General features: G+C 35.5%; 1 protein-coding gene across 1 annotated transcript in view; it reads left to right on the plus strand.

The window, feature by feature from the left end:
- CNTN6 (contactin 6) overlaps positions 1 to 24329 on the plus strand; it is a 180502-nt gene that overhangs the window by 119182 nt on the left and 36991 nt on the right. The window contains exon 10 of the mRNA XM_047096510.1: positions 13746 to 13873. Within this exon, the coding sequence (XP_046952466.1) occupies positions 13746 to 13873 (128 nt within the window). The remainder of the gene's footprint in view (positions 1 to 13745; positions 13874 to 24329) is intronic.

Consider the following 24329-nt stretch of genomic DNA (forward strand, 5'->3'; position numbering starts at 1 on the left):
GCTAAGCTTTCCATCTGATGCTGTTTTGTTAATGTTAAATCACATTTCCTTAACATTTCACGGGAAACAGCAGCGCACTCTGGCATGCTGTTGGAATAAAGACATATCATGACACCAAATAATTATGTTATTTAGCAACTACTCTTGTCTGCCATCGCCTAATCTGTGTCACCATTCAGTCACCCAGAATCTGTGTTTGTGTTGTGTGTCAGCCACTACAAAGCTGGTGCTTAAATTATTTGCATATATTAAATAAAGAGTCACATTTTGATACATTTTAAGGTCTGAATATCTGATGCTTGGTTTTTGCTTTGGAATTTAGGACAGTTGAACCTGGGACTTAACTTTGAAACATTTGACTGTTGGCACCGATTAATTACACATGAGGCATAAAATACAACTGCAGAAAATCAGGAATTAAAAAAAAAATTAGACACTGGTAGCAGTGACGTTTTGACTTCCATATAAATTGAGAAGTGTTTGAGTGCATTTTAATCTCCAGGTAACACTTCTCAACAATCCTTTGCGAGTTAAACCCTTTCAGTTCGCTGTGTAATGACCCCCAAATTATGTTTGATTAATCCTTTCTAGGGAAGCATATCTTTAGTTATTTAATGTGTTTAAAATATATGTTCCTCTAGTTTATTGGGAGTGGTGATAAAGGGGTAACATTACATCACCCATGCATGCCTGTTTTCCTCTAGGGCACCAAGAGAAATGTGCCTTGTGGCAAAACATAGCAACGTTGAATTTATTTGTGCTGCCAATTAGTGATGCCACTCCATGTAGGTTTTCATTTTTTACTTTCCTTGCCTTAGCCACCTCCCATTGCACATATAAATTTAAACACGCTGTGCCTAACGTAACTCTGTTCCAGAGACCCAAGAAACGCTATTATTTGTCTGGAGCTAGGACAGAGGCAAAGAAAGTACTACAGATATAACTGCTGTATTTTCTGTGAGTCAGTTAAATAGTTAGGAATGCCCACCTCCCCCCAACAGAGTCCATATCAACACAATAATTTTAAAAGATTTTAGGATGGCCTTTGTTAAAACTTCAGTTTCAAGATTGGAACTGCACAAAAGAATGATTAAGGTTTGCTGTATGTACTCAAGTCTTATCCTTGGTTAGACTGATTTGAATGTATCTCTTCTTGTGCTACTCTATATGGCAGTCTGCAAACTAACAGAAAGTCAATTAGCCAAATAATGACTTTGCTTATACCTCTACCTAGCGTCCATTTTTACACAGAGGTTATTTGTCTGAGTGACTTTCTGTTGGTTTCCTGTATGTTCTCATAATATGAATAAATATACATGTAGACCTACAAAAAAAAAGGCTAAAGATTTCAGAGTAAATACAATCAAAAAGCGTATTTATTAAGTATTTATGAATTGTAGGTATTCTTAGAAAATACAAAGAAATAAAGAGTAAGAGTTACCATGTTGGGGGCTTTCATTATCTTCCAGGCTAATGCCCAGCATTTTGAAAATATTTTTAAATGTAACTCTCAAAACAAACCAATGTTGTTATTATTTCCATTATCCCCAGGTACAGGTAAATCTTACAAGGAAATCAAGCAAGTGCTTCCAGTGTGCAACAGCCATAAAGGGAGAACCAGCACACAGACAAAGCAAGCAGACTTTAGAGTCCATTGTCTTACAATCCCCGCAGTTACCTCAAAAAACTCAGCCTTACAGTCTATTTAGAGAATGAACACTTGTCTAAAAAGATAATTATAACAAAGGAGCTAAGGCAATACAATGAAGCAAAGACAGTCTTTTCAACAAATACTACTGGAACAATTGGACACCAACATGCAAAACAAATTTTTGTAATGAATCTAGACACAGACCTCACACCTTTCACAAAAATGAATTCAAAATGGATCATAGACCTAAACATAGAAACAAAGCTATAAAACTCCCAGAAGGTAAGGAGCTGGGGGAAAACTTAGATGGCCTTGGGTGTGGCCATGACTTTAAAAATTTTTTTAAATTTTTATTTATTAAAAACAATTTTTTAACGTTTATTCATTTTTTGATAGAGAGAGACAGAGCGTGAGTGGGGGAGGGGCAGAGAGAGAAGGAGACACAGAATCCAAAGCAGGCTCCAGGCTCTGAACTGACAGCACAGAGTCTGATGCAGGGCTCGAACTCACGGACCTTGAAATCAAGACCTCAGCTGAAGTCGAACGCTTAATCGACTGAGCCACCCAGGCGCCCCAAAATTTTTATTTATTTTTGAAAGAGAGACAGAGTGTGTGTGGAAGAATCACAGAGAGAGAGAGGGAGACACGGAATCTGAAGCAGGCTCCAGGCTCTGAACTGTCAGCACAGAGCCCCACCCGGGGCTCAAACTCACAGACTGTGAGATCATGACTTGAGCCAAAGTTGGACACTCAGAAGACTGAGCCACCCAGGCACCCCTGGCCATGACTTTTTAGATAAAACACCAGAGGCAGACTCCTGAAGAAAACATACAATAAGCTGGACTTAATTAAAATAATTTTAAAAAAACAACTGTACTGTGAAAGACAATGTCAACAGAATGAGAAGTCAAGCCACAGACTAGGAAAAAATATCTGTAAGAGACACATCTGATAAAGAACTGTTATCTAAAATACACAAACAATGATTAAAATTCAGGGATAAGAAAACAATTATCATAAAAAAATGGGTCAAAGACCTGAACAGACACCTCCCCAAACGAGATATACAGATGGCAAACACACATTTGAAGATTCTCCACATCATATGTCATCAGGAACATGCATATTAAAATGAAATATGAAATACTACTACAGGGCTATTGGAATGGCAGAATCTGGAATACAAACACTAAATGGTCAGGATGTAGAGCAGTAGGAACTCTTATTCATTGCTGATGGGAATTCAATAGCCGCTTTAGGAAACAGTTTGGAGGTTTCCCACAAAACTAAACATGTTCTTTCCATACAATGCACGTATCATACCTGCTAACATTTACCCAAAGGACTTGAAACTTGTCTCCATACAAAACCCTGCACTCTATAATTTATAGTATCTTTATTCATAATTGCCAAAACTTGGAAGCAAACAAGATATTCTTCAGTAAGTAAATGAATAAATATACTGTGCCACATCCAGACACTGGAATATTAGTAAGTGCTAAAAAGAAATGAGCTATCAAGCCATGAAAAGATATGGAGGAATTTTAAATGCATATTACTAAGTGAAAGAAACCAATCTGAAAGGTTACATACTGGGTGATTGCAATTATGTGACATTTTGGAAAAGGCAAAACTTTGGAGACAGTAAAATATCAGATTGCCAGGGGTTAGGAGAGGGAAGAATGAATAGTTGGAGCACAGAAGATTGTTAAGACAGTGAAAATTCTTGGTGTGATAGTATAATGATGGATACCTGTCACTAAAAATTTTTCCAAACCCCAAGCATATACAACACTAAGGGTGAATCCTAAGGTAAACTCTGGCCCCTGGATGATTATGATGTGTCAGCGTGGATTCCTCACTTGTAACAACTGTACCACCAGTGGGAATGTTGATAATGGGAGGAGCTATGCATGTGCAGGGGTATATGGGATATCTGTACCCTTCTCTCAATTTTATTATGAACCTAAAATTCCTGTGATAAAAAAAAAAGAAGAAAGAAAAGAAGAAAGGGGCGGCTGGGTGGCTCAGTCACTTGAGCATCTGACTTCGGCGCAGGTCATGATTTCATGGTTCGTGGGTTTGAGCCCCGCATCGGGCTATGTGCTGACAGCTCAGAGCCTGGAGCCTGCTTTGGATTCCTTGTCTCCTTCTTCCTCTGGCCCTCCCCTGCTCGTGCTCAATCTCTCTCTGTCTCTCTCTCTCTCTGTCTCTCTCAAAAGTAAATAAACATTAAAAATTAAAAAAAAAAGAAAATTCAAAATACAAGGCAGCATAATGATTCATATAATGATTCAATAGAAAAAGTGCTGACTCAGGATCAGAAGACTACATCCTGGCTATGTTTAAATTATTAAAAATTACTAATCTTTAATATTTTGAAAAAGAGGAAGCAAAGTGCTGCAGTTTGGTAGAGAAAGCTGCTTTCCCAGGTTCTCCGGGAAACAGAGCTAAGATTGAGGCAGTTAAAGACAGGCAGCAAAATGCAGGGTATTTTATTGCACTAGCCACTGACTCATTTTAAGAACACAGACACATAACTGGTAGTTTGGCATCAGTCAGCCACATAGAGTATCTCCAGGCAGAAACTACATGGGAAAAGTCTTTGGAAGGAAAGAAAAAGGGTTATCTGTTGGCTGCCATTTTGCGGGTGGGGTTGTATTATCTGGACCTTTGACAACCAATGACACTAAGAGAACCTGAGAGAATGTCTGAAACAGTGGGAATCAAGAGTAGGTTTGGGAAGTTGGATGAGATTCAGCTAAGCAAATTGGAGTGCAAATCCTCAGGTATTTGAGGAAGAGCCTCTATCCAGGTTTTCATCTGGCAGTTCTGTGAAGGAGACACTCTTAAGAAATATTTGCAAATTATGAACATTTGTTTTCTCTCTGAGACTTATACAACGCTTTCGTGAAAAGAATATTTGCGCTTTTTTCCTGAATGGCAGATAAACGAGAGACAAATAACATCTTCCATAAATTTTCTTGAATGTTCTGGTATACATTTCCTCTCGTTTAGAACTGACTCAATATTGTAAGTGTATTGTGCTTTACTGAGAATGATCTACATCATTTAGTAGAGAGGTAGATTTTTTCTGTCACCCATTCAATCATCTCTCGAGACAGCACTTCATTTTTATTCTATCTCATCTCTTTCTCTTTTTTGTTGTTTGTGTGGGTTTATCTCATTTTTCTTTCTTTTTTTTCTTACTGCTCTGATGGTCATGGAAGGAATGATAAAATAGGGTTGCACTAATTCATTGATTAAATCTTTAAATTACCCTTGGCCAGAGGTGTAAGCTATTTCTTGTGTATAATTGCCATTAGAGCTATTTAAAGTTATTGACATAAAAAGATGGAAAGGAGAAACTTTATTCTGATTTAAATGAGCAAGCTTTGCTATTTATTTGTTTGTAGATCATGTCAGTCATTTTTTGTAGCTTGCTAAAATAAGGAATTTTTAAAAGATAGCTTATTAAATGACAGTGAAATTGGCATAGATATTATACCTTAACTATGATAATCAGGTGCTAAAATTATTAAAATGTAATATCAACATTTGATCTAAAATGGATTCCAGTGGGATATTTTACCTTAAACCTAAATTGTGTAGTTAGAATTTATACACACTTTCCTACTTCTTATCTAACTCATTTTAATCCAATCTATTTTACATTTTTGAGGTATCAGTAAAATTAGTCCGTCAATTAAAATTTCATGGTCTATGGTATTATCTTTAGACAGAACTGGAAGCAATACTCCAGTTAATAATTTAACTATAAAAATAGCAGTATTGCTCTAGTTTCAGCAATAAGAAATTATAATTGTGCGATGTCCTAATTTCTTTTAGTTCATGAAATTTAGCTACTGCTAGTATTCTCCATCCTCAAACTTTGTGATGGGTGATGGCTGATATCAAACAAACAAAATAAGAGCCTTCTTAATTTTTATTCATGTGAGATCTATGTATATAGATTTGTTTTCTGTATGTAGGGTCACCAAAGGTTGAATATACATTAGATCCACTGTAGTCATAACTACATGTGAATGTGAATCTCTATTATATTTAGGACGTGTAGGACGAATAGGTTATCACATGCAACCCAGGAAAGCAAGGATAAAAACATTCTACATTAGTCTTTCTGTAGTTCCTTATAATGACACAAGAGTTGACATACATGTTTCAGGTAAAAGAGTCCTATGACTTCACTTGATTGGTAATCCATCTTCCTGGTATTTCGTTCACAATAACTCATCAAGAAGAAGTCAAAGGATATGAAATCTGGCAAATGGGTTGAATATTACTTTTGTTTTCTGTTTGTGCCACTAACATTCCTTGACAGTAGAAAGATTGAAATGTTGGATGTTCAGTCACTTTATATATAGTGTTCCTTCAACTTATCCATTAACCTTGAAATGTTTACCTATGTTGGTGGCACAGTTTTCCACATTTTCCATTTTCTCATGCCACTATAAAAATCTACCAATGTCACCTGACTGTCAGATCCAGCTTGTAGTTCTGAATTTCTAACTTTTTAATGCACAGAATGCAATTAAAGGAATAGTGTGGTACATTACAAATGCCAACTATTAATTTTTCAAATGTTGAATAGTGATGATACATCTACACATGTAAATGTCTTTAAATTCTAATTTTCACAGAACATTTTAAATGCAAATGCCTGTTTGTGATTTAATCATCTGAATAGAGTACTAAGCTTTGGTAATATAGGGAAAGTTTTTCTTTTTTTCTTTCTTTTTTATTCTTTCTTTAATACTTATTTATTTTTGAGGGGGGGGGGAAGAGAGAGAGAGACAGAGCCTGAGTGGGGAGGAGCAGAGCTAGAGGGGGAGACAGAATCTGAAGCAGGCTTCAGGTCCAAGATGTCAGCACAGAGCTGGACGCGGGGCTTGAACTCACAGACAGCGAGATCCTGACCTGAGCTGAAGCTGGAGGCTTAACCAATTGAGCCATATAGGTGCCCCTAGGGAAAGTTTTTCTATTCGATTGTGTGAACAGTTTAAATATTCTAATTAAGTGAATATTTAAGGATAGAGACTTGGGAGGGGGAGGAAGGGTGTTTATTGCTAAACTGTGGATTGATTATATTGGAAGTGTTAAGGAGGAAATATACATACAGTGTAAGTTGAGTATCAGAACATAATGCCAAATCCAACATAGTCAGGGACTGATAACCATGTGTTAGTGAAAACCTCAAAATGTGCTGCTGAATCCAATCAGACAAAAGGATTTTAAGACATCAGGCATGAGTAAGAGTCAAAATGAGAATCAGAAATCCTAGGGGCACCTGGATGGCTCAGTTGGTTAAACATTTGCCTCTTGATTTTGGCTCAGGTCATGATCTCATGGTTTGTGAGATCAAACCCTGCATCAGGCTCTGCTCTGACAGCATGGAGCCTGCTGGGGATTCTCTCTCTCCCTCTCACTCTCTGCTCTGCTCCTACCAACACAGGTATGTGCTCTCTCTCTCTCTCTCTTTCTTGCAGTATATACAAATATTTAAAGAAAAATTCCTAGTCTGAGTCGTGCAGTAGAGCAAAGGCAAAAGACTAGTATCGATGGAGAGTAAGCATGAGATTAATAGCTAGCATTTAATTAATTCAATTATCATAGCAACCCTATTTTCCATCCCAAAATAAAAATGAGAACATTGTGGATCAGAAAGAGTAGTTTGACAATTACACAGGAGGTTGCATGAATTCAGCGAAGACTCTTAGGCAGTGAAACTTAATGCTGGGAACAGTCTTTCTGGCATTAGGCTCCTTTCAAAACGCCTGGCATACACCTCTCGAGTCTCTTTGTTCAAAGTGAAGTGTGACAAAAAATAATGTTGTCAGTGTTCATGGAGTTACAAAAGTGCCTATATTCTTTGGAACAATGAGAAACTGGTTCATTAAAAACCTACCTATTGCCTGCTAACTAGCAGTCAGGCATAGTGCTAGCATTTTCAATAGTTTCCATCACTTATTCCTCACAACTCTGACACAGATAATACTAATATCCCCAAGGTACAGGTGAGAAGCTGAGGACTTGGCATGTTGAGTAACTTGGCCATTTGTTACAAATATTAAATCTTAGGGCCCAGATTCAGTAACAGCAGTTTGACGCTAAACTTTGTGTTTGCTAATAACTTTGCTAATAATACCCTACTGCATAGGATGGCATAGAAAAGAAGAAAGAGAATTCTTAGTATTAGTATTGCCATCATTATTATCTCATGTTGATGTTTAACACTATCCCAATGTGGGAGATATCAAACTTGCCTTTAAGATTTCACAAAAATTTAGAACCCTGAGAAAATATGCATATGGACCCTGAAGGTGAGATTAACAGTCTCCAATATTAAAAAAAAAAAAAAAAAAAAAGAATCTCCAATGTTAAAGATCATTCTATGCAAAGATTATGTACATATATAAAATATGTAAACTGCTCAGGTTTGTGATCTTAGGAACTATACTACCAGTAAACTATGCTTTAGAAACTTGAAGTGAAAAAGCACCTGCTCAGGTAGTTGCTTCCTGTTCTAAAGAAAAAGAGAGATCGGAATCTTGGCCCTACAATACGTAGTGGGTAATTTCAGCAAATTACTGCTACTTTCCCTAAGTTTCCCCATCAGGAAACTTGGGGATGGTAATAATTGTGAGTCCCGTCTGACCTAAAGATTCAGCAATTTGGTATTTATTATACAATTAGTACAGGACCTGTGCAGAGTCAATTTGTAAATATAGTTCATAACCTCCTTCAATTTTGACCACTGTGTTTAATCATAGAGATGTGTATCCTTGCTAATTAACGCCCTAGTTCTCTATTTCTATTGTTAACTTCTAACATTGAGTCTTGAACTCAATAGATATTAGTATTTGCTGAATACATTTGGAAGGAATAAAGTCTTAGCATTGCTCCATTTCTATTTGTATATTTAAATTGGTATTAGAGTTTCTTTGTTATTTCCCTTTATCTATTTCACCCACCCCCACTTGCCTCCCCTCTGGCAACCACCAGTTTGTTCTCTGTATTTAAGACTTTTTTTTTGTCTCTTTCTTTCTTTGTTTCACTTCTTAGATTCCACATATGAGTGAAATCATATGGTATTTGTCTTACACTATATATTTCACTTAGTATTGTATCCTGAAGGTCCAGCCCTATTGTTGCAAATGGCGAGATCTCATTCTTTTTTTTCTGGCTGAGTAATATTCCATTGAGTAATACATACCACACATTATTTATCCATTCTTCTATGGATGGATACTTGGGTTGCTTCCCTATCTTGGCTATCAGAAGTAATGCTGTGGGGTGCCTGGGTGACTTGGTTAAGTGTCTGACTTTGGCTCAGGTCATAATCTCGTGGTTCACAGTTCGAGCCTTGTGTTGGGCTCTGTGCTGACAGCTCAGAGCCTGGAGTCTGTTTCAGATCCTGTGTCTCCCTCACTCTCTGCCCCTCCCCTGCTCTTACCCTGTCGCTCTCTCTTTCTCTCAAAACACACACACACACACACTTTTTTAAAAAAAAAGAAGTAATGCTGGAATAAATATAAGTGTGCATATATCTGTTTGAATTTGTGCTTTTTTTTCCTTTGGGTAAATACCTAGTAGAAGAATTACTGGGTCATATGATAATTATATTTTTAATTTCTTGAAGAACTTCCATATGGTTTTCCAAAGTGGCTGTACCAGTCTGCATTCCCAGTAACAGTGCGAAGGTTTCTTTTTCTCCACATCCTTACCAACACTTGTTATTTCCCACCCTTGTTATTTCTTGTCTTTTTGATGTTAGCCATTAGGAACAGGTGTGAGGTGATATCTCATTGTGGTTTTGATTTACATTTCCCTGATGATTAGTGATGTTGAGCATCTTGTCATGTTTCTGTTGCCTCCTGTGTATCTTCTTTGGAAAAATGTTTATTCTGGTCCTCTGTTCATTTTTAAATTGGATTATCTTTTTGTGGGAGGTGTTGAGTTGTATAACGTCTTTATATATGTTGGGTATTCACCACTTATTGGATTATATTTTTTGCAAATATCTTCTGCCATTCAGTAAGTTGATTTGTCATTTTGTTGGTGGTTTCCTTTGCTGTGCAAAAGCTTTTTATTTTGGTCTAGTCAGTAGTCTAACTTTGCTTTTGTGTCCCTTTCCAGTGGAGACATATCTAAAAGAATATTTCTACGGCTGATATTTTCTTCTAGGAGTTTCATGGTTTTAGGTCTCACATTTAAGTCTTTAGTCCATTTTGAGTTTATTTTTGTGTATGGTGTAAGGAAGTGGTCTAGTTTCATTCTTTTGCATGTAGCCATCCAGTTTTCCCAGCACCAGTTGTTGGAGAGACTGTCTTTTTCTCATTGCATATTCTTGCTTCTGTGGTCATGGATTAATTGAGCATATAATCGTGGGTTTGTTTCTGGACTCTCTATTCTGTTTGTAAATTACTAATGAATTTTCAGAAGCTGTACCACATTAAATGATGCTCACATATTTTCAGTTATGCTTTTATTGTCTATTAGCAGTATAATTTCTACAGTAAGTCCTAATATGAATATAAATATATATATTATATAGTAAATCAATTTATCGCCTTATGCTTCCTTCTCTATAACTATATTCTCTTGGCTAATTATTCGAAAAATCTTTATTTTTATTACTAGAATATTTTATCACTTTTTTGATACTTAAGCTTACCTTACTTGTGGCTGTGTTTTGTTTTAAACACTAGAGATGCTTATATGAAATCAAGGTAGAATATTTTAATGAATTTTATTAATATGTCTTTTCCAACCCTCCAGATACCATTTTAAACTATCTTCCAGAATATTCTAAAAGCAGAATAGAAAAATTCAAATTTTATCTTTCTCTATGAATATTACCAAAACCATGAATTAAAATGTTACAGTTAATTTTTATGGGTGGATTCTTCCTTATCTGAAAATGTCAACTGTTTAGTACAGTTTGATCTTAGTTGGGTCTTTCTTTCTTTCTCTCTTTTAATCATTTCTGGTAAGCCATATTTTAATATGTAATAGAGCTGGAAATTCTCACTTTTCTTTACTATTTTTGGTTCAATTATTCTGCATAAAATTAGGGCTCTGATTATGTGGTTTGATTCCATCTATATTATCATAGATTAAGTTTTCTTACTGTATTTTAACTTCTTATTGTTTGAAAAAATTAAATAAGTTGAAATACTCATACTATTTATTGTGTTATAAGATTTCCAGTTATAGTTAAATCTCTGTCTTTTTATATCTTAGATTGCTACTGAATGATTTTTTAATCATCTGTTTTTAATAAGTGATAAATCAGTGCGGTTACTAGTTTGGTTACTTTTATAAAATATCTAGATTTAACATTTTTTTTTATTTTTATACAGTTTTGCATATTGCTCTTATAAACAAAGTGTAGTTTCTTAGAGATAAAGATAATCTTTACAGACTAAAGTTTAACTTATAATTGATTGATCACTGCTTCTCAAACGTTATTGTGGACCGATCAGTGAATATCTTGTTAAAATGCAAGGTTTGATTCAGGAGGTCTGGGATGAAACCAAATTTGAGAAGCAAACACAATATGACTCTTCTAAGGGCATCTAATGATGACTCAACAGGAATTTCTTGAACGTCATAATTAACAAGCAGAATGAGAAAAAAAAAAACGTGGAGAATTTGTTTACTGCAAATTACTATGGATGCTTCTGAATAGAGGATGAGTGCTAGAGATAATTAGATATAACTTTCAATTCATTCTCTAATACTTAAGAGCTATTTAATTTTGGGCAGATAGTAATTTTTCCTAGTCTTCATTCTTATTCTTTCAAACAGTCTAGGCTGTTGAGAAATATTGGTTCACTGATTAAGATTTCACAGAAACTTGGTTAAGCCTCCAACTTGGCTCAGGTCATGATCTCATGGTTTGTGAAGTCAAGCCCTGAGTCGGGCTCTGTGCTGACAGCTCAGAGCCTGGAGCCTGCTTCAGATTTTGTGTCTCCCTTTCTCTCTGGTCCACCCCTACTCGCACTCTTTGTCTCTCTCTCTCAAAAATAAATAAACATTAAAATAATATTAATAAAAAAGATTTCAATAAAAATAATCAATTTCAATGATGACAATTTCAATTCAATTTAACAAACATTATTGAACATTTACCATGAGCCTGAAAAGGGTAGTGGACTCAGGGTAATATTAAACCACTTTTTATATGAATTGTCCTAGGGGCGCCTGGGTGGCGCAGTCGGTTAAGCGTCCGACTTCAGCCAGGTCACGATCTCACGGTCCGTGAGTTCGAAGCCCGCGTCAGGCTCTGGGCTGATGGCTCAGAGCCTGGAGCCTGTTTCCGATTCTGTGTCTCCCTCTCTCTCTGCCCCTCCCCCGTTCATGCTCTGTCTCTCTCTGTCCCAAAAATAAATAAACGTTGAAAAAAAAATTAATATATGAATTGTCCTATTCTGAAAGCTATGTGAAAAATTATATGACATATAAACATTGGCATTTCTAGCTTGGAAATTTGGATGATGGTGTTTAGATATCAGCATATATATATTTTATATCACTTAAATTGTTTTATTGGCCAAAATTTAACATTGCTATGTTGTTGAAAAATCCTAGTTTTTCCTAAATACTAGAAGTAAGTGATGTACTCAAATGCTTCTCACACTGACCTCTCCTAATTAAATCAGACACAGAATTATATTTGGCCAGGAGTTTGCTGCATAGTAGAATAGATTTACCACTATGTCATTAATGGTATGATTCCATTGTTAGTGTAAACTGTGATCAAGAAATCTAGACATTTCAGAAAATAAATGAGATATCAAATGTCTGCTGTTGGGAAGCACTCCAAGATAATGACTTAAACAAAAATCTGATTATATGCCATGGAACATTCTAAACCCAGAAGTGGCCCCTGCTACCCACTTGATGGCAGAATGTGGAACACATCACTAATAATAAACCTGACATCAGAACCTGGCTTCCTAAAAATTGTAGTTGGCTGATATTCTCTAGGTTTCAAAGTGGACAGTTAATTATATTAGCTACATTTTGTGTGATACACATATTAGACACAATGATAGGTTTGCAATTAAACAAATACTGTTTGGTATTTTTTATAGATACGGCATGCTTGCCAATGGTCATGTCTGTATTTCTTTTAAAATTATTGTTGTTACAAATTAGCCTTCATCACTTATTTTTGTACAACTGTGGCTACCTACTAATGTTTTAAGAGCTATTTTTTTAAGTTGTTTAAATTTAAGACATAAAATTGGTCACATGCTTTAATTTGTCTCAGTTTTTTTCTGCTTATTAAAATATTTGATGGTGATTCTGTCAAGACCAATCTTGGGGTTTCCCTGATTACAACAGTGGCCTGATATTTGCTTTTGATTATTTCTGAGTTTCAGAGAAAACTTAAGAATCATTTTATGAAAGATTAGAGCTTCTTAAACTGCTGTCCCTTCATAATGTACTGTATGATGGCATGTATTTTAGGACCATTTAGTTCAGTCTGATTCATGAAGACTTCATTATTTTTATGCTCTTACCTTTTTCTATGCGACAGCTGCATAACAGGGTAAGCCTGTGCCCTTTGGCTTTGGAACCATGTCGATGGTTCCTCCAACTCACTAGTTGTGGCAAACACTGTCATTGAGAACTCCATTGTTTGGTGACTGAAAGTGCTAAACAAGAACTGGTTTATAAAGCCACAACTAAACAATATGAAAATTAGCTTGCATTTCTCTAACATCAGGTTCAATTTTCACCAGGGAGGTGACTTCTCAAAATGTTTAGTGAATTTGTTATTAATCAAGCAAAAGGGCATTGTAGTATCAAGTATCCATTTTATTTTCAATAGGCATCAAAATCAACAGTGATAATTCAAGTGATAGTATAATTAACAACACTGTGTCAGACTAAAACTAAATGTCATTTATTCTACTTTGGAGATTCAGAGATGCTCACAGTCAAAAATAGAATAAAGGAAAGGAATATGTCCGTGGTTTTAGTAATGTTTTAAAATGAAAGTAAACGCTTAAGACTTAATATTAAGTGCCTTACTTCTGTTAATTTTGCATTTTATTTTTAGAGTGTTTCTCTCAGAGGATGGCAGCCTCAAGATATATAATGTTACCAGGTCAGATGCCGGATCATACACTTGCACAGCTACAAATCAGTTTGGCATCGCAAAGAACACTGGCAGCCTAGTCGTAAAAGGTATTTTATTATCTTCATTTGTGCTTGATGAACATTGGAGATATGTATGCATATCACAGTCTCTATCATAGTGTCAAACCTGTATCATAGTGTATATGTAAAATATTTGATTTCACAATTTATTTAAGAGCTGTGTTCTCATATTCATTAATAGTATGTTTACGTTGCCAGTGGGATACGTGGTAGATGTGAATACTTTGGCAGTTGAAATGCTGTCAGTGAGTAATTAAACAGAATTAACAACTGCACCTAAAACATTTGAATTTTCATAAATGCCTTATTGTAGGAAGCTATGGACATTTTGATAAAGTCAGTTGATAATATTTTTCTTGGTTCACTTTCCTTCAGAAGCTCTCATTTTACGTGGAATTTTTACCTGGATATATGATTGCCAAGTACATAACCAGTTCATTTATTTATATAACTCTAGGTGCAGAGCTGGTGAAATGCAGACTCTCTTGCATACACTTTATAAGTAGTTTGTTTCAAAGAGAATGAAATTAAAATATCTGTGTCTGTCAAAGTCATTATTATATTCCCAACACAGTTAACATATAAGCTCACTTAATTTGTGATGAGAAAACTGCATTCTCCATTCTTCAGACTTTGAAGCCACTGTCAATCCAAATGTACCTCCATATATCACCGAGGGACATAATTAGTATTCAAGTATCTATTCCCCATTTTTGCCACTTTACTTTGTTGAATCTCAGTTCATAAAACTCGTATGTTTACTGGAAGCTATGTCACTTTTATCATTTCCTTGCCTCCTGGATGATTAAAATGACTGTCTTGAGAAAGTAGTTTGAGCAGCTAATTAAGCCCAAATAATTACATTCAGCAATTGGTGCTCTGTCATCATTTCTATTAAAAATAAATATATTAAATTAAAAGTAGTTAGCTACTACACTTCAACTATCCCTTAAAATGTCTCAAGGAAAAAAAAATACCTACCTTTATCCCTGGAAGATATTTCTGCCAACACTGTCTTAAGCATATTACATTATACTTGCTGACAATTGTCTGAAACACTCAGGGGAAATGTGATTGATATAACTTGTGTCAAAATCTAACCAGTGTCACACGTTTTTAAAAACTTGATTTCCTTAAGATTGTATTGTCATCAGGTTTTTAAGACAGAGATGGACTTCACATTTCAAGGACTATGCTATCGCTCTATCTAATGATAGGATATCTCTCCAGGAAATATTTGGTAATAATAATTTACTGAAATGTATAAATGCTTTATGTTTAAAGAAATGATATGTCCATTAAGGGAAAAAAGAGGAGATTCATTACCCTGTTTCAAATTAAGAAGTTGTACATGGTATACATTCATTTTATCACAGTAGAAGGTTAAGATATGGTAGAGGGCAACATCATAGTTAATTTTCCCAAATATGGAGAAATCCAGAGGGAATTCAGATGTAAAATGTAAATGATACAGGATATGAGCAGTAGAAATGTAGTTTCTCAGTGAAAGTTTCCGTAGAACACTGGTGATCCATGAGGTAGACCGATGGTTTTGCTTCTACAATACAGTGATCGAGAACCCTTCATCTCAGAGAATAAGCGGGGGGGGAGGGAAGCTAATGGATATATTGGACTGAATGAATAGTTTCTCTTCATCACATTTCAAACATTTGGCATCATGACGCTGTCCTTGAGTGCTGAGTGGGAGAACAGTAAAAGGAGCGGACTCAGGTAAATTTGAGGAACTCTGGAGCATCTGAACTGTGCTTACTTCTCAAGGGAGCATTTGGGTATTTCACATATGTAACAGCCATGTTTTTTGCTAGATAGGTTCCAAGTTCTTAGGATACAAACAGCTTCTTCTGTAATTTGGAACAGTCCATTAAATACACCATAATCCCCAAGTATTCCACTCTCTGTACAAGGGAGAAATTAAATAAGGTTGCTCAGTTTAAAACAAAACAAAACACAAAAACTTTACTTAGTTTTGTTTGTTTCTAGTGTTCTTTTGCTGGGTCTCTTGGAACAAAAATGATCCTAGTCTGCATTCCTGGTCACCTTAATTTTTTTGCATTCTTCCTTCCTCTGTAGCATTTTTCATTTTCTTACATACTCTATAATTCACTTATTTGTTATGTCTGTGGTCCTCTCTCCATCTTTCCTTCCTTTAGAAAGAAGCATAAAGAAGGCAGGAACGTCCTGGGAACTGTATGTGTTCAATAGATAATTATCTATTGAGTGAAATGATTTTATCTACACTCTTTCATTCTTAGATAATTTCCATTCTGACTCCCTTGCTCTAAAATATGAAAACTTTCTGGTTTTTAGGGGTAAAGCTTAGGATACTTTGCAACAAAGAGCATCAAAGGGAAATAATGAACTTCTAAGTGCTTTCACTTTCCCTATTTTAGGGTTTGTAGTCATGTATTTCTAATACATAGAGAACTCCTTGCTCTTCAATGGGGAGCAAGTGTGGGGCTATGTGAAAATCCTACGACTTCATGGAGAGAACTCACTATTCCAGTATTTTCAGCACAAAGAAGAGAATCATCTACATATGCAAAAAAACATATATCAACATGCATGAATATCAAGTAATGTTCACTCATTTATATCTAATAATGAGAAGGAAATTGTGTTTGTTATTTTTAACCTTCATGAAATACCCACATTCTGTTTTAAAGGGAATCTATTTGCTTTCTTGCCATGGACAAGAACCACACACAAAGAAACACATACATACATAGTAACAAAAATACATACATTTAAAAGTAACTACCTAAACACAAAATGTATACTGTACAAATAAAAGCATCTTTAGAAATTTTTATTTTTTTATTGATCTGTATGTATAATTTTTATTACACTATGGGATTGCTATGTAAATACAGGTCTAAGATAAGTCTGTCATTAGCATGTCTTCTCATTCTCTTTCAAGTGGGAATGTTCAAGTTATTACTGACAAAAAATTGTTATTTTACAACCTATAAATTTGAAGCTTTAATCTGAGAAAGAACGGTAGTATTATGCATTGATTCAACCATTTTCTTGACTATTGAGGGTAGTCATCTGATTGTTTAAGATGATTTGAGATTTGTGTGTATGTGTGTGTTTGTATTTTCTAGTCTGTAATGTTCATCTGATTGTCATTACAGAGTCAAATATAATTTTATTTCTCACACCAAAATCAGCATATAGTGACCTTCCTGGTAATAGGGTGGTAAGGAGCAAATGAGAAATTTCAGCAAAGCTGATAAAACAATCATCTCTCTTTGAATTTACTTATCAGCCTCAGTCATGCAAGAAATGTTGTTGTTAGATAACATGTAAAAAGATAATAGTTACAAGAGTAAGATATTTTCCAGCTTAGTTTTTTAGCTGATATGGCTTATCTGTGTTAAGAGGATTCTGAAGTTATCTGCACTGTATGTCAGAGATTTCTCTTTCACTCATGCAGCAGGATAAAGCAATTTTCCATTCAAACATTGGGAGTGTAATTAGCAGCAGCCTCACCAGAGCCTCAGAAGTTGCCCAGTGTAATCTGAGGACATGTTCCATAGGCACAAACAGGAAATCAAAAAGAGAGAGAGAGAGAGTTTAAGTGCTTTCGTTTTGGAGGAGTTGGATTAAAATGACAGTGTATACATACACTAAGAGGTATATGAAGATCACATAAAACAGGAAATTATTTGATCTGGCATTTGAAAAATTATTAAAAAGCAGGGTAACAGCAGGCTATAAAAATGATCTTGTTTGCAGGCAACATTTGTTTTTGTTTCCCCACTGGAGAAGTTTTGGATGTTCAATTATAGGCCTCATTGCTTTAGCATTATTTTCAACTGAAATGTCGGAACTTGGAAAAGCATATCTAATGTGCAAATTAAGTTTATTGCTGCTCATTTAGTTGTTTATTCTTTGTGATAGAAGTCTTTATTATACCAGCATAGAGAATGGCCTATCCATTTTCTCCAGCGGAATGATGGTGTGCACCATTATGGTTCTACATTTACTAAGAGAAATACCAAGATCGGTAGATAATTGGAGGCTTTGTGGCTTTAAAAGGTAGTTTAAAGGATTTCAGGTGTTGAGCCCAGCTTTATTGAGAAGCTCAGCTTTATTGAGTAAACCAAAAGTACAATTTCACCGAAATGACAAGGGACGCTGGAATATCTGTCATATTTTAGTGGCTAAAAGCACCACTGCAGAGAAGTCTCCCAGTACTGCTAATATTTTCCTCAGAATGTTTAAAAATGATTAGTGGAAGCATTTTTCAGGTTAAAAAAAATAGTGAATTTGTACACTGGCTAGGAATTTTCTTTCCCCCACCAATATTGAAAATACTTCTGAGTGAATTCTTGACACTTTAATTCCATAATCTGTGCAAGTAGAAATGCAAACAAACAACCCCCCCCAAAAAAAAAAACATCTGTTAAGCAAATACAATATCGGTGTTATTTTAGTCTTTGTAACAGTTCACTCCACAGTCTTGTAAAAATGTAGTACATATCACTCAGATAAAATAGTAAGCCGCTATTTTTCAAAATATATATTGTATAATATATAATGTGAAGGCAGATATTAATGAATTACAGGTTTGCTCCTTTGGTTTGTTTTTACTCTTCAAGATATTTTCCCCTGAACAAATTGAATCAAAACTGGTTAATGTTTTGTTTTGTTTTGTTTATTCTTAATAAAAATAAGGAGCAGATAGCTAGTCTTTTAAGCAAAGTGAAGGAAACCAGACAGATGAGTATAGACCACTCCTCAAGGAATTGAAAAGCACAGACTTTGGAATTAGATAAACTAGCTTTATTACTACCTAGCTGTATTACTGACATCTTGAAGACTTTGTTTTTATAGTTATTGGTGTTGTATTCTTTATTCCACTTTTTATTAGCCACCATTTATCAAATATATACTGTGTTCCCGGCACTGTGATAGGTGCTTTATGAACATCATCTCAGTGATCCCTCAGAACACTGGGAAGCCAATAATTATTATCTCTTTTACACAAGGGGAGACTGAAGCATAGATTACTAAAACTACTTGACCATGACCCCTGTCTTAGTAAGTGGCAGAACTTTTTTCCTTCTTCTGTTTTATCTTCCAGTAACTTTATGTAATAATAACTACCTGAGACACATGCAGTTTCACATGGCATTGTTTAGAGTGCCCCGAAAAGGAAAATAGAGTAACCTGCAAAGATTAGTCCTTTCCCTAAATACTTCAGCTCTCACTTGTTAGAGTTCGGTACCTATTTATATGCTCTTATCCATTGGAGATGAACTTTACATAGAATGAAATATGCAAATCATAAGTGTGTTTGCTGAATTTTGGCAAATGCATAATCAGTGTATCCCAAACTCTACTAAATATAGAACATTAACATCACCCTATAGAACTTTCCCTTATGCCCCATCTTAATCCTTTAATTCCTGCTCCCACCCTACTTGTAGAAGCAACCATTGTTAGGAGTCTTTTCTGCCACTGACTTCACACAGATGCCATCATACAATATATATATGCTTTGGCGTCTGGCTTCCTTCACTTGTCTTAAACCACTAGGTATCTGCTTTCTGATTTTATTAAAAATGAACAACACAGGGGTGCCTGGGTGACTCAGTCAGCTGAGCATCTGACTGTTGGTTTTAGCTCAGGTCATGATCCCAGGGTCCTGGGATCAAGCCCCATATGGGGCTCCATGCTGAACAGGGAGCCTGCTTAAGATTCTCTGTCTCCGCTCATGTGCACTTTCTCTCTCTCTCAAAAGTGTATCTATATCTATCCATCTATATCTATATCTATATCTATATCTATATCTATATCTATATCTATATCTATATCTATATATTTATATAGATAGATAGATAGATAGATAGATATAGATATATACATACATACATAAAAAGAACAAAACTTTTACCAAGAGTAGGTGTAGTCTGTGCAGTAGAAAAATATCTTGAACTGTAAGTATTTTTGTCTTCAATCTCCTTTCCCAACGTGTACACATATGTGTCCTGAGTATTTGGTTAGGAAGTAGAAGAAGTTCTTTGGTATGTCTTTGATTCCGGCCTGATGCTAAAAGAAACTGTTATACTTCTCTGTTGCTCAAGCCATCTCTTTCTAAAGTGGAACAGTGGTCACTTATGTTGTGGTGCCATTTTTTAGGAATAATGTGCTTCATTAGGATGGAAAAGACCCTCAGGTGCAAGTTCTGTCTTCAGTGTCTGGATCCTGAATACTCAAGGACGCAGTTGGCAGATTCTTTCTAGCCTAAGTGAGGGATGGTGCTGGAGGAGGGTGGTGGTGAAAGGGAAAAAAGTAGTCAGATGAATACAATTCACCCTGATTAGCATCTTCTAGCTTTTATTGTCTCGTTTTGCCTCCCCTCACCTCAACATAAATGTCCAGAAGAAAACATCCCCTTGCTACTAGATTCTGTCACCAAACAAAATAAAATTTCCTAATTCCATTTCCTATAAAACTACAGTGTTCTTCCACCTGATGTTTTATTACAGCCTAGCACAGGGTTACAGTTGGAGGACTGAGTGAATGTTATCTATTTATAAGAAATATAAATGTGATGCCAAAAATAGTCATTGCCTATTACATAGTAACAGCCTCGAAACTGAGTAGTTGGTGTATCTAATTCATTAAGCATACTCTACTGTGCATGTTCTTTTTAAATAGATGTCAGACTCTGTTCTGATTACTTGTTGATATAAAAGATCTGTGTTTACATTTTACATTATTACTTGCTAGGGAATTTTTCAGTGTTACCTTGCATGATATTTAGACATGTTTTCTCGTTGAGACAACTTGAATTTTAGACATTTACTTTCTCTGGACTGTTCTTTCTTTTCTTCTGGGATTTTGGAAGGCTTTTCATATTTGTTCTACATCATTTAAATATTGAGGTGAAAGATAAATGGGTGATAGTACCTGCAGGTAAACTGGAATATATTGACCATGGTTACTTTACACATTGAAATTAAGCTATTACACTGCCTATGGTAGAATATACCAAGTGCTGTGTGTCTTTTTTAATCTGTGAAAAATTATCTGTCTGAGCGGATAAAACTTGTTCTTGACTAAACTTACCAGCCTTATGCAAGTAGACATATGAAGAGGAAAAGTACATTATAACAGATGAAAAATTCCTCCATTTCTGGCTTGCTAGAGGAAAATTAAAGACTCTATCATACTGATTTCCTTGTTTGTTTGTTATCTCTCTACAGGGTTTATTTCAGAGATTAGCTTTGAATTTCCTGTATTTGCTTTCCCTAGAGTTAGTAATTTTCTTGTTTTGTTTGTTTGCTGCATTTTCTATGGACTTGCCAATTACTCATTCCTCAATTCTATCTCAGTTGTCTCCCTTAAAAAAATCAACCTGACCTTGTGTTTGGGAGCCCCATTGCCTAAGCATCATGCCTTTCTCAACATGCTCCCTCATTTTGGTCTAATGCATCTTCCAGTGGATTTTTGAGAAAGAATTCAAGAGGAATGCCAATTTTGGAGATCCTTCTTGTTTGAAAATGTATTCATTCTATGCTTACACTTGCTTGATGGCTTAGTTGGAAATAGAATTCTAGATTGGAATTCATTATCCTTGGCAATTTGGAGATGTTAGTCTGCTCTGGGAGCTGAAACCATTTTGATTTCTGAACTGTTGTGTGTGACATCTTTTTTATATCTCTGTCTGTCTCTCTGTCGGTTTTTCCCAGCATGCCACAATTGCATGATGATGTGAGGTGGTGCATGTCTATTTCCGGCCTTTACTCGCACCCTTCTTCCTGGAATATCTTCCTGAATAATTTATTAATTTATTCCATTTCTTCTTCTATAATCCGTATTATTGAAGAAGTTAGATTACGTAAACTGGTACTCTAGTTTATGTGTGTGCAAGTATGTATATATATATATATACATATATATATATATATCTGTGTGTGTAGTTTATTATATTTTACATATTTATATAGATTTAGATAGTAGATGTAGTTTTTATGCATGTATATATGAACTATATATTTTGTTTGTTTCTCTCTCTTAGTATCCATTTTGTATCTTTTTTGTTTTATCTTCTGGGAAATTTTCTCTACTTTGTCTTTCAGACCTTTTATTGAATTTTTGTTTTTTGCTATTTTTTTTCAAATCTCTAAGTGTCCTTTATTTTCTGACTGTTCCTTTATATGGTACCTTGCATTTTTTCTCTCTCTGTCTAAAAATATTGCTCATAAAAGTATTGCTCAGTTTTTCTTTTATCTAGCTTGTTTTACCTGCATGGCCTCCGTGGTCCCAAATTCCTTTCTTCTCTTTGTCTTAATCCTCACCCTTTAATAAGAGGTGTACCGAGATACTTTGTGAATCTTAGTTGTCTGCTCATATTTAAGAATGGAATACTAAAAATCTTATAGAAAGCTCTGACCAAGTTGCTGGACTTCACACTAGGAAGATCTGGCTGGGATGTATCCTTGGGAAACTCTTAAAGACACTATGTTTAGGTGTTTTCTCTTAGGTTTATCAGATGCCTAGGACAACTGTCCCCCACTTCTAATCCCACATTCATGCCTGGAGAGCAGAGGGGCAGCAGACAGCACCCTCAGAGCTAAATGATGTTATAAGACATGGATCTCAGCGCTTACTATGTACATGTTCCTTAATTTCCCTGTTTTTAGTAAGAGTCCCCACCTTCAACTATGCTCATACCCAGCAGTTCAGAGACCCTCTGTTTCATATCCTCTCTGGAGAATAATTTTGCCAGTCTTCTGCTGAGACTGGAAAACGCTGTAGAAATCATATAGCTTTCTATTCATAAAGTGCAAAAGGGGGGTTGACACATTCAATAAATTTTCTTCTCAGCCTTCTTCACGGCCAGCATAGGATTGATATTTATGGTGTATCAGTTAGAAATCGTTTCATTTCATTACCATTTCTCAAATTTTGTTTCTCCTTTTGACCCCTGTTTTGGTGGCTTTATCTTTGAAAAAATTTCTTTGGGTTTTATTTATTAAATGTTTTTAAAGAACTGAAAATAAACACTGTGTTTAATCAATTACCTTCATCAGGATATTATATATCTTATTTTTTATAATGATACTATTTTTCTCTATCAACATTTACAAAAAGCCAAGCTTTAGTTATTTCTTGCTTAAATAAAACTTATCAAGAAATCAATAAAGCAGAGTTTGGATGGGTCAGGAACTCAAATCTTCCACTTGTATTCTAGATATGATTCCCTCTTATGTTCAGGGACATCAATCTACCAATTTTCTTTCTCCCTATCACTCTGTCTCTGTCTCTTTCTCTTTCTCTACCACATTCTTTCTCCTTCATCTCTGTTATTTTGTGTAACGCATCATCCCCACCAAATACTTTTGTATTATTATTCTCATAATTTAAATAAAAGACCTCTTCTGACCCTGCTTCCCTTCCAGCTACTGCCATATTTGACTATTCTCCTTTATATCAAAAGTTATCTATATGAGCTTGTTTTTTCCAAACCTTCTGGTCAACTTTGCTTTAAATCAATGCCACCAGCCTTTTCCCCCTACCATTTCATCAACACTGCTCTTAACAAGGTGACTAGTAACCTCCACGTTATTAAATACTGTAGTCAGTCCCAGTCCTCATTTACTTAACCTATCAGACTATTGATCACATCCTTCTTGAAATACATTCCTCACTTGGCTGCCTGCACATTGCATTTGTCAGGTTTTCCTTTTACATCTTAAGTCACTTCTTTTTTGTTTCCTGTGCTGTTTTTTTTTTTTTCAGTTTTACTATTTCCTAAATTTGGGGTATGCCAGAGATTTTTCCTTGCATTTATTCTCTGCTATATCTACTCCCACTTATTTGGTGTCTTATTCTGTCCTCTTATGTTAAACACCAAACGTAAGCAAATTCCAAATTGATACACCACGTTCACATTTCTACCTCAATCCAACGTGCTAACATTGGCCTCCTAACTCTTACTCCCAAAACTTGCTCCTATTTAGGTCTTTCCCTCTGTATTCAGAACAGTCTGTACTGACAGTTGCCACTCCAAATCTTTGTAGTCATATTTACACCTTGCTTTCTTTCAAACCCCATATCCAGCTGTCCAACAAATGGCATTAGCATCTGTATATGTACAGAATCTAACTACTTCTCACCACTGCGATTACCAAACTGTAACTACTACCATCCTTTTTCCAGTGCATTGCTATAGCACAGAGGTGCTTAACCAAGCTGGTTTTGCCTCCGAGACCTCCAAGGAGACCTTTGGCAATGTGTGGAGGATGCTGCTACATAGCCTGTAATGCACAGGGCCCCCTCCTTACCTCACTCTGAATCCACCCATACGAACATGCAACACAAAATTATCTGGCTCAAAACATTAATAATGTTGATGTTGAGAAACTCAGTCATACAACCTCATGAGTATTTGTCTTGATTCCACCTGTCTCTCCTCTAGAAACTAGAATATTCCTATTAAAATGTA

The sequence above is a fragment of the Lynx rufus genome, unplaced genomic scaffold (genome assembly GCF_022079265.1).
Source record: "Lynx rufus isolate CCGP_SWC_20201006 ecotype Redwood Valley unplaced genomic scaffold, mLynRuf1.p SCAF_4, whole genome shotgun sequence".
NCBI classification, from domain to species: Eukaryota; Metazoa; Chordata; class Mammalia; order Carnivora; family Felidae; genus Lynx; species Lynx rufus.